General features: G+C 43.5%; 1 protein-coding gene across 1 annotated transcript in view; it reads left to right on the top strand.

Annotated features, from left to right (window-relative positions):
- The window catches only part of SYDE2 (synapse defective Rho GTPase homolog 2), a 27,250-nt gene that overhangs the window by 13,277 nt on the left and 2,173 nt on the right, over positions 1 to 11,800 (top strand). Inside the window, 6 exon segments of the mRNA XM_031057860.1 lie at positions 1 to 771; positions 3,472 to 3,598; positions 8,149 to 8,330; positions 9,180 to 9,411; positions 11,521 to 11,797; positions 11,799 to 11,800. The exon segment at positions 1 to 771 is cut by the window's left edge and continues 13 nt beyond it; the exon segment at positions 11,799 to 11,800 is cut by the window's right edge and continues 2,173 nt beyond it. Coding sequence (XP_030913720.1) covers positions 1 to 771; positions 3,472 to 3,598; positions 8,149 to 8,330; positions 9,180 to 9,411; positions 11,521 to 11,797; positions 11,799 to 11,800 — 1,591 coding nt within the window.

Here is an 11,800-nt window from a genome sequence, read left to right as displayed (position 1 = left end):
TACCATCTTGACAGCAGTGTGTCCTCACAACACACCTACAAAAAGAAGAGTTTGAGGAGCTCCAAATCCTTCAACAAAGGCGGTTACCTCAGTGATGGTGACTCTCCTGAACTTATAACAAAATCAGGTAAACACAGACCTGACACCAAGTGTGGGAAAGGAAAGGAGAGCCTTCCAAGTAACAGTGGTAAACCCGAAATAGATATCGATGCCTTCAGACACTACAACTTTTCTGATCAACCCAAGTGCTCTCAGTACATCTCTGGACTCATGAGCATTCACTTTTATGGTGCTGAAGACTTAAAGCCACCACGAATAGACTCAAAAGATGTCTTTTGTGCAATACAGGTTGACTCAGTAAACAAAGCAAGGACTGCCCTGCTCACATGTAGGACAACATTTCTTGACATGGACCACACATTCAACATAGAAATCGAAAATGCTCAGCACTTAAAGCTGGTGGTGTTCAGCTGGGAACCCACCCCACGGAAAAACAGAGTGTGTTGTCATGGAACTGTGGCTCTTCCCACTCTCTTTCGGGTCACCAAAACACATCAGCTGGCTGTCAAACTGGAGCCCAGGGGGCTTATTTATGTCAAGCTGTCACTCATGGAGCAGTGGGAAAACTCTCTTGATGGCCTTGACACAGACCGTGAGCCTGTGATGTTTGGGGTGGATGCTCGGAAAGTTGTGGAGAAGGAAAACGCAGGCTTGATGGTGCCACTTTTGTTGCAGAAATGCATTCTGGAGATTGAAAAGAGAGGCTGTCAGGTACTGTGCATATCTTAATCTCTTTTGTCAGTATTTCTGTGTTGAAATAGCTGTTGTTGCAGTGTAGATAGTGAGTGGAAATGGGGGAAATGAAAAACATCTTTACAAGTCAATTTTTTTTTCCTTTGCTGCTTGTGTGTATTGAACACTGGCTATTGTAATGTGGGAAGAATAACAGGACTGTGTGCAGTCAGCACTTCCAGCTTGGCATTTGTAGAGGAGAGTACACTTGCTCACAAGAACTGCTCCCAGCTGAGCTTTAGAAGTGGGGTTTGTGAAACAAACCTGCAGCCCCCAGTGTGTAGAGTCACCCTCAGAAAGCAGAGATCAGTTGCGAACTTGAGAATGTCTGACCCCTGAGACATGGGTCAGTGTGTAGGGACACACATTTGAATGCCAAAATGATATGGTTCACTGTTTGCTCAAACCCAAACCCACACTGTGCAGGGACACAGTGAGCCCATCTTTTGGTGGAGTCTGAAGCCAGTGTACCTGAGACCCATGTCTGTCATCACTTTGTACACAGCATTAGCACGAGTCCCTGAGGGGCTGAATTAGTTCTTTCCCCACACCGCCACTCCTTGTCTTTCTTCAGGTTGTCCTCAAAATTGGGAGTGCTACAAAGCAAAAGTGCCCAGTGTCTTTTTTTCATCCCATTATTGGTTGATGTAACCTAGTGAACAAAAATATGTGTGAAAAATGAGGTATGGAAAAAATCACTGGTTATGGGTGTTAGACAAGAGGTCTGTTAAGAAGGACTATGCACAGTCTTAAGCTCAGAGGTTCCCCTTGGCAATGAGTTTGAAACTGGTGGGAGGACTGTTGCCTGCTGTTCCACAGCATGCGTGAGCCCTCCTTGTCTTTTGCATCTGTTCTCACTCAGGTGAAATTGAGAAGTAGTCACACCTACCAGTGTTACTATTTTAAATTGCTGACAGGTTGGATATGCTTGCAGGTGTGATGAGATTAGCGCTGCTGTTTATAACCCAGGTCATGAACTATAGAGGGAAATGGAACTTCCATGTGGCTCTTTTGCTGAAAGTCATCGCTGGTATTAGCTGTGTGATTTTTCTTGTGGATACTTCTCCTAACATGCAGTTACTGGAAAAGAGAAGTTTTATTCTTTGTAGTAGATGTGTCCTATGGTTTCAGCACTTTATTATGGGCTTATTAGCACCTATTCATGCAAATGATATTGGGTAATCAAGGCAACACTGGTAATGAAGCAATTGGGATTTGAGTTATCTGAATGTACCTGATGCTTTTGAGCATGAAATCTATTTTTGTATTTGCACAGAGAGAACCAAAACTGCAAAATATACTGTTAACTTCTTCTTTTAACCACATGCTTGTCTGACATTTTTGACTTTCCTATAGACTGCAAATACTGTCATGGTGCATAATCTCCACCTGAATTTCAGATGTGGCATTAGGAAACTTTAAAAGTTTAAAGGAAATGTCTTAGGCATGAACTAGATCATATCATTCAGTCTTGAGAATGGGGGAGTACAAATTCCATTGGGTCACTTTCCAATTAATATATGACCAGAAAAATGCTTTTCTTGCATACCTTCATTCTCATGGTTTTAAAACAGTACAGGTGGGGCTCTTTTGTTTGGCTTGGTTTTGGATAATTTTTTGTCTTGAGTCCATGGTAATTTTGAATTAACCTTTTACTGCTCCGTACACCTGCCGATAATGCTAATTAACATAAAATTAATATTTCTAAGACTTAGTTTTGTAAGATCATAGTAGTACTTTGCATAAGTGGTGCTGAGGAAAATGACAAATAATGATAAAATGGAAAATTTCAGTACATGAAAGTGCATGATTTAACTGGCAGTTTAGTTCAAGAATGATGTGGGTTTCACTCCTATCACCTTAAGCATGCTAAATAATAGCTGTTTTGCAGAAAACTTTCAATATAATTTGAAACACATGGAAGTCAGCATCTTGTCAACTTTAAAACAACATCTTACAGGTGTAATAATGCAGTAGTTACAATTTTCTTGAAACTCTGGTTAAGGGTATAAAATTTTTTTTTTTACTATATAATGCAATACTGTAGGAAAATGCTTTCACTTATTTTGGGTTTGTGTCGGTTTATTAATTGATTTGTAACTTCCCTCACTTTTGGTATGGAGTCCGTTGTGTGACTTTTTCTTCTGCTGATGAGTAATGACTGTATTTGTACTGCAATTTTGCTTACATAAAGCTCTAAACACTTCTCACTTCTTTCTGCTGAAGTTTGAATTCTATTTTGTATAATTAAACAATTATGCCAGGAAAAAATAATGATGATCTGAGTAAGTAGGGTGAGAAGCAAATATATGCTTAATCTGTACTTCTTTCCTGATTCTGCATAAAAGCAAAACATTAAGCCATTCCAATTTAGAACTTGTGTTATGTTGATAAAACACTGCTCAGCATGTTGACTGTTGAGAAAACAGGAGCATCCTTCTCTGAGTGCTCCCAGCCCCTGTGTCCTGGGAGGTGTCTGGTCCTGTGTGGGGTGATGGGACAGCCTAACTGCAAAACCAGCTACATTCCCAAACAGCTGCTGCTGCTGGGCTCTCTGATGGCACAGCACAGGGTGCAGTCACCAGCTGCTGCTGCTGGGCTCTCTGATGGCACAGCACAGGGTGCAGTCACTGGTCCCCAGGCAGGCAGTGCTGACATGGCTGTGCTTTGTGCTTGCAGGTGGTGGGGCTGTACCGGCTCTGTGGCTCGGCAGCGGTGAAGAAGGAGCTTCGAGAGGCGTTTGAGAGGGACAGCAAGGCTGTTACTCTCTGTGAGAGCGAGTACCCAGATATTAATGTCATAACAGGTAAGACATTTACTTGCTTTTCTTCCAACAGAGTTGTGGCATGTTCCTCATGTGCCTTTAAAAGGGGGAAATTGTGCTTTGAACTCTTTTTCTGTTGTCATTTTAACAAGCTTTTAACTTCTGCTGAAAGCTGGGTGGGAATGAGTGCAAGTACTGTGGGGGTGTAAATATGGATGAAGCAGCAGTGATTTTTAGGGAGGGGAGGACATGGAGGGACCTGTAACTGCTCCACCAGGTACAGAGGGAAGTGGCAGTCTGAAAGGAGCTGGGGTCTTGGAGCTGCTTAAATCTCTGCCATTGGTTTGTATTGGAGCAGATCTGGAAAAGCTTTTTTGTGATCAGGCCCCTCTGCTGTGCTGGTGGATCCTCACCATGTGACCCAGGGCTGCCTTGGAGCAGCTGTTCTCCCCTTTATGTTGGAGACTGCAGGAGTTATGGAAACAGATTTCCCCTTGTATTGTGCAGGCTAGTTAGAGCTGTGGGAAAGCGCCTTCATTTGATCACTGCTTTTAAAAACCTTGCTGAGCTTTCTCCTGCTCCCTGGAGTAGCCCTTCACTTGGTGTCACTCAGCAAGCTCCAGGCAAAGGTAAGAAGGTCCTGGGCAGCCTGTCTGCATCAGCTCCTTACATGTCTCTCTTCACAGGAGCTGCACCGCAGAACTGAAGTAAGTTGTTGAGGTTTTTCTGGTTTGCTAAAAACTGGAACAGTTTTATAACTATTGATATTTGATGTAAGCTAAAGTTGATCTGATTTCAGGCATCACTGAGTAAGCCAGTTGCTCTGAGAAATTAGTCAGAAGCATTCACTGCCTGTATATCAAGGGATGGAAAATGTAACAGTAGTTGGGGTATGAATTTTCTGTGCCAAAACCCTTTCTGTAATATCCAACATCCAGCTGTATAGAAGATTTATACCCTATTTGGAGGTTTATTTCATTTCAATGTATTGGGAATTAATTTTATTCATTACATTTTATAATGATACAACATGTTATCAGAAGATGCTACCCGATGACATTTACTGAGTTACATGAACCTCTTGGTTCAGGGTGTGCAGCCAGTCAGTTTGCCTTACTTGCCGTGGCTGATTTTGCTGTGGGGTTCAATGTTGGTCACAAGTATCAGCATTCTCAGCGTCAGAAACTTGTATTTATAGAATCATAGAATTGTTTAGGTTAAAAAGACCTTAAAGATCGTCAAATCCAGCCTTTAACCCACCAGTGTTTCACTCTGACGTTATACAGCTTTTATAAAAGAGGTGTCCAGTAAAGGTAAAAAGTATAAATGATCTTTTAAACGGGGTCATTTTCTTCTCTTTACAAATAAATTAATGAGAAAAAATGGTGAGAACTTCTAATATCAGATTGTTCCATGAAATCATTTTGCATCCAGAGTTTGCATTGCAAGAGTGAAAAGACCACAGCTTTGTTCTCTGCCTTACAGAAAGTCTATTGGGTGTCCTTTAGTTTGTGTTCTCTTGCAAGAGTTTACTTACGTGCTGCTTTCCTTATAAGGGAAAAGAGCTTTAAGGAATTACACTGAAAAGCAGATTTTTTGCCCTGGTAGCCCTGCAGCTGTGCTGTGCAGGTGCCTGCAGTGCCTGTGTCAGCATTGTGCTGCAAGGACTGACTGTGGGGGCTCTGTGGGCTGGGGGAGCAGGGAGGGAAGGGCTCTTGGCATCTGTACCTTCCACTGACCAAATGCAGCCACTCCAGTTATTGGGAACTGCCTACTGTGGATTGACAGGGGAAACTACAGTTTTGTGGACAGCTGAGTTAGCCACTGTGCCTAGTGCTAGGAATAAAAGAGCCCACAAAACTTACTGCATGTGCTTAGGGAGTTGGGTTGAGAGGGAATGTTTCCCCTGATTACTTAATGCTGAGGCTGATGCACATGATTCATAGTTCTATCAGCCAAAACATGTGTTCCACAGAATATGAATCCTCAGCATAAATCTTGGCTGATTTGAAGTGCTGCCTTATGTCCTTTTTGAAATTTGAGTAGTGCTCCTTTCCAAAAAGATGAATAATATTTTTTTTGACAGCTCTCCAAAGACTAAAGAATGAACATTTAATGATTAAACCTTGAGTGAGAAATACTCTTGGGATTGCCACAAGCTGACACACAGTGAAGTGGGATCATTGATCAAACTGAGGCGTGCAGGCAGTTCATGGAACTGACCTGTAGCCATGTTGTTGCATCGTGTCTGTTGGCATCCACGTGAATTCATATCTCTGCATAAAGCTTGCAATGCTCTTAACAGTTCAGTGGGTCAGAAAAATGAGGAATTAATGAAGATGGCAATTTCTGCTCTCTGGCTAAATTTGTTGTGTGTGGTTGTGTCAAGAGGAATGTGCTAGTGGGCTGGCAGCAGCAGGAAGCGTAGATTCATGGAAAAAAATAACAGCAGCCTCTTAGAGGGCTAATTTAGCTGAGTGAATAACAAAAGGATTTAAAAAGGTCAAGGGGCATTCATGGCTCCCAAACCATCCTGTTAGCTGGAACTGAACAGGAGAAAGTCCTTTGGCAGGTGGCAGTCCTATGATTGTGGATGTTATTGCAGCAATTTCTGCTAAATAATTATTAATAGACAGTTGTTATATTAGTATAAGCTAATTTGATTAGAACTTATAATTTCCTACTGTAAGATGGTTTTGATTTCAGCCTCTGCCTCCGAAAAAAGCACAACTGAAACAGAGATCTTGATAGAAGTCAGCATCTCTTGCTAATATTTTGCTTAGGAAAAAAGGAAAATATCCCAGATCATGTTGTACAGCATCAGCATCTGCCCCATTTGTTTCATAAATATTTTAACCAGCTAATCCACATAGGGAACATGAGCCTCTAAATTCAGGGAAGAAAAAATATTTGGTGGGAAGGGAGGAATATGAGTAAGTTACTAAACAAAAATTAGCCACTTTAGTGGAGAAGTACCAAAAGTGCATATTCTTTTTAAAGCAAACAAAAAAATCCCACCGAAACACTGGGAGAAATATTTTTTCAGGAAAAAGTGGTTGTTCTCATGTTTTGTGTTCCTGAGGGGATGTTCCCATTTTGAGCATAGAGTGAGCTCCTGGAGGCCATGTGGTGTCTGCAGAGATGGTTTTGCCTGGCTGCCCCCTGCCCGTGCTGCAGCAGGAGGTGATTTGGCAGCTCAGGATCAGGGCACTGCTGCAAGGACAGGATTTTTTTTTAAATGAAAATATTTATACAGGTAGAAGACAACTCTTACATGCATTCTGCGTGTGAAGGACAAAATGTTAGCTTCTGTTCCCTGTACTTTGTTAGAAACTACCTTGTAACAAAGCCCACGCTGTTCAGTTCATTTTACAGATCCGTTACACAGGCTCGAGTTGATGAAAAGTGTTGCTTTGTTAAATGGCACAGTGTGATGGTAATTGCTGTGATGTGAGATTTTACAAGGTTGTGAGGAGGGCCTGCTAAAAAAAATCTGCCTTTCAAACTGTTTCTGTTTTGTTAACTGCAGTATCTACTTTTGAGCAGTTTCTTTTAGTCCAGCATTTCTTCCGAACAAAGTATTTAAATGCAGTTGTGATCTAGCTAAAATTAGTAGATATTTGTGGCACAGAAAGCAAATTTTTAAGGAAAATGAAAACTTCTGGGAAGCAGGCTTGTTTCCTTCAATTTTTTGTTGGTTGTATTGGATATTGCTCCTGGGTAGCATCCTGCTATGTCCTTTCCAGAGACTGCTGTTAGAAGCCTTAATATTTTGGGTTATTTTATCCTGAAACCCCTCTCAAAATGAAGTATCAGCCAGGTTCCAAAGCCAGCTTACAAGAATGCAAACCTCAATTCCTCTTTGGAAAGAATAGATGTCAATGAGGTGCTTGCCTGGTTGTTGCAGTCCCTGGAAACAGCCTCTGCCCCAGCACACCCCAGCTGCAGAAACGCTGCAGTGTTTCTGTGCCCCAGGGAGGCCTCTGTGCTGGGCACTTCAGGCAGTGCCTCCCAAAGGTGTGGATCACATCTGTCACAGCTGGAGGGAGTGGTGTGCTGGCGTGCAGGGTGCCCAGGGGCAGCAGGGCTGGTGGCTCTCTCTCATAAGGACATGTTTGGTTTGTGCTTGGCTGGGTGAGAAGGCACCATGTGCTTTGCTCTACGTGCCCCTGGCACTGGGATGTTTGCTCATCATTTTATAGCTGAAAATAAACAGAAAAGAAAAACTAACCGATAGACTTGTATGAAAGCTGGATTTTGATGTTTGTAGGAGCTCCTTTCCTTGGATGGGATGTGGACTGCTCTGAGTCCTTTCCTTGTCTCCCCTCACCCTGAAGGAGGGAAGCTTGGGGAGATGTTCACCTGGTGCCCCGCGTCCTCACTCCTGCACATGCAGCAGCCCTGTGCTCCAGCCCCTCTTTGCTGTGCCCTTTTGGTGTTGTCCTCCCATCCCTCACTCCTGAGTGCCAGGTTTGGCACTGACACAGAGGATTTTCTTGTGTAATGAGTGCAGTTGATGTGCTTTAATGCTCCCAAAAATTGCTGCAAAGAGAATCTGCAGCTTGTTAAAGGCAGCTGTTGTGTCTCATTAGGTGTCCTAAAGGATTATCTGCGAGAGCTGCCCTCTCCCCTGATAACCAAGCAGCTCTATGAAGCGGTGTTGGATGCAATGGTGAAAAATCCCTTGAAAATGACAGCCAGTGGTTGTGAGAATGACCCAAGTGACTCTGAGCACACAGCAGCCCTTCTGGATTGCCTGCCAGATGTTGAGAAGGTGAGTAGTGTTAGCACGTTCAAATAAATCACAAGCTTCAGAAACTAAAGGAACATTTTCACACTGGATATAAAATGTCTCAGAACTGTTTATCAGATCAAGTGGTTCACTTGCATTTGTGATGCTCCACATATTCCATGCTGCAATGAATTGGAAGGTCTGCATTGCTGGACTTCCTCTAGGTTTCATTTTATATTGTTTCTTTAAAACTGAATGAAAGGCTGTGATCTCTACTTTTGCAAGATCAGATAAATGATAATTCCCGTGTGTTGTCCTGCTCCACTTCTGCAGAGCTCTCTGATCTGTATGTTGGAATTACCTGGGCAAATCCATTCCTCTTTCTTAAGTATGTGCAATAAAGCCTTTGCTTCCCATGCTGTGCAGTGTAAGAGAGCTGTGCACTGTTACCTGTCAAATTCCTGAGTAGCACCATAAACCACAGCCCCTTCTGGGGGGAGAGAGGGAGGGGCCTGCACGGTATCTGGAATTACCTGGAAGCTTGTTCAGATGCTGACATCATCTCGAGGGTTTCTGTATTTTCTAATGTACCTGGATCATCTGTGCTGCTTCTGCAGCCTCTCCTCCCTTCCTGATGTACTGTGAGAAAACTCATCTATGTGAAACTGAGTTCAGATAAGAAACAAACTGAGTTTTACCAGAAAATCTGTCTTAATTGGTCTGCTCTGTCACAGTCAAATGCAGCTTTTCTAATTGAGCACTTGGATGTTCTGTTGATGGGTGTTGGTAGTAAAACCAGAGCTATCAGCCTTGATCTTTTCTCTCTAGAGCTGTGACTAGCACCACTGTTGTCTAGTGTTTGGTTTCCTGAGCAGTATTTTGTTTCTTTAGGCTACCCTGAAGATGCTGTTGGATCACCTGAAACTGGTGGCTTCTTACCACGAAGTGAATAAGATGACGTGCCAGAATTTAGCTGTGTGCTTTGGCCCTGTGTTGCTGAGCCAGAGGCAGGAGACCACCAACCATAACAACAGAGTCTTCACAGACTCAGAAGAGCTTGCTAGTGCCCTGGACTTCAAAAAGCACATAGAGGTTCTTCACTACTTACTTCAGCTGTGGCCAGGTACTTTCATTTGATCAAGGAAAAAAAATCAAACCATTGCTGTGTGTTTGCACTGTGTGACACTGTACATTAATTCACAGGATGATTGAGCAGCATCAGAATTCTTAAAATGTGAGGTGCTGTGGCATCGCTGTTAATCTAAAGAAATTATGACAGTTTCTATTTGGGCACTTTGCTGAATGGGAAGTTTGTTGCTTTAATTGCTTTCTTACAATGTGTCAATGTTTGAGTATAATGAAAGAAATAGTGAAGACTTTATGTGAGTAAAGACACTAGAAAACACCAACTCAGTGACATTAAAGTTTCCCCATCTGTATTAGAGAGGTGGGGGATTTTTTTTTTCCCTGCTCTTCAGCTTTGACCTGATGGGGTTAATTTATTTCCGCTCTTGTAATTTGGCAGAATTGAAGATATCCTTAGAGTAAGAGGTCTGCAACCTCTACTTGTTTTTGCAGAGCTTTGCATAAGGAAAATGTTGCTACTTCATGATGGGTTTGAGGTGACTGAAGATGCTGCTGCTCACTTGTCAGCTGCAGGTGGGCAGCTCCAAAGCTGCTGATCACCAAAAATGAAAAGAAGCTTTCAGTCAGATAAGTGAGTCTGTGCAGGAGAGATGAGGCATGTAGGTGGAGGGAGACCAAGAGCTGTTTGGGCAGCAAATACTGTGCAGAAACTAATCCTGAAACCATGGGGATGGGTTATGGCATGGCTGCTGTGGACTAGAAAACCAAGTGGATGCAGCTCTGCCCATAGGATTGTGTATTGCTCTAAGAGGGTACGAGTAGGGTAAGTAGTAGAGCTTTCCTTCACTTAGAAGAAAAAGCTGAGTCCTATCCCCTGGCTTGCCAGAACTGTGCAGGATATTGTGTTAAAAGAGAGGTAAAACACAAATGCGGAGACCTGAGTAGATGAATACCACACAGTGTAAACAGCACACTTGGATTGAATGGAAGGATCACAGTCCGCTGTATTTAATGTCCTGCAGTTTGAGACAGCTTGATAACCAACGTGTTGTGCAATACTTTGATTTCCGTATATTTCCAGGCGAAAACAAATAGGCCTTGTTTGGCCAGCCCGTGTAACACTGGCAAGTTATTGTTAACCCATGGCCCTTCTCTTAATGGAGCACAGTCTGAACAGAAGGGGCTTGTTATAGTAAGGGGGGAGAAAGCAGTGAGAGTTATTGCATGTTACTGTGCAAGACATAAAGTAAAATCCCTTGGAGACCTGCACTGTGGATCCAGAAGGAGAAGGATTGAGCACATTTCAGGACTGAATCTTTGTGCTTGTGTGTGGGGAGTCTAACAAGGAGGGGCTCACGTGGTGAACTGCACGGGTTTGTGTGCACTGTCTTTTCAGTGGTCAGTGGGAATAGGAAGTCTGTGCTGCTCATTACAAGAAGCAGTGGTGTGTATAAAACCAGAAGGTTTGCAGCTCAGATACTTACTAGGCCCAGGTCAGTGAGCAGAGCAGTGCTGTTTGCCTTGGGCAGTGGGTCACAGCAGAGGAACCTGTCAGTGACTGTACTGTGCACTCGTGAGCTCGGGTAATGCTGCCAGCAAACCTGTGTGAGTGTACCTCTGCTTGTGCTGCACAGAGAAATTATTGCAGGGGAGCTCCTTCAATAGCACAGAGCGTCAGGGGAGAAGAGAAGCACGAGAGCTCAGCTCAATGTGTTGTTAGCTTCTCTAGGTGTTTCTCAGTGGTAGTGTTGTTGTTGAGTTTTAACCTCTTTTGCTGTGCCTGCTTTCTGTTACTCCTTAGCCTGGATGAAGTGTGTGAACTGAGCAGTTTGCTTTTCTTTGACCAGAGCTGGATGGTGATTAACTTGTACAATGAATTTAATTGGTATTCTGGGAGTTTCTACTTTTAGAAAGGCTTCTCTGCTGCAATTTGAATCTGGCATGAATCTTCAAATTAGGAGAAAATTAGTTTGTCCTAATTATTTTATATCAAACAGTGGCAAAACATGTGCAAGGTGTTGGCTGTGAGATTGCATGTATTTGTGCATGCTTAGTGGGACATCAAGGGATGACAGTGGGCAGCTGCCATGGACTTTTTTGTTGCAGCATGGGTTCAGTTGTGACTGGTTTAACTTCTCTCTTCTAGTGCATCACTTGCCTGCCAAAGAACCAGCACATCTGAGTGCGTTTCCTGAGCACTCCTCCTGCCTGAATTACCTGAGGCCCAAGAGGCAGAGACCCCAGGTGCTGAACCTGAGCGGTGCCGAGATGTCAGGGGTGCTCAGACCAAGGCCAGCCGGCCTCGACAGCCCGTCCAGCAACCGCTATGCTGGGGACTGGAGCAGCTGTGGGGAGAACTACTTGTTAAGCCCCAGGGACTGCCTGGGGGAGGCAGACTATGATGATGTCCCTTCGGAGGGCACGGA

Source organism: Geospiza fortis, unplaced genomic scaffold, assembly GCF_000277835.1.
Source record: "Geospiza fortis unplaced genomic scaffold, GeoFor_1.0 scaffold403, whole genome shotgun sequence".
Lineage (NCBI taxonomy): Eukaryota > Metazoa > Chordata > Aves > Passeriformes > Thraupidae > Geospiza > Geospiza fortis.
Note: the sequence above shows the minus strand (reverse complement) of the source record. Positions and strands in the feature narration are given on the sequence as shown.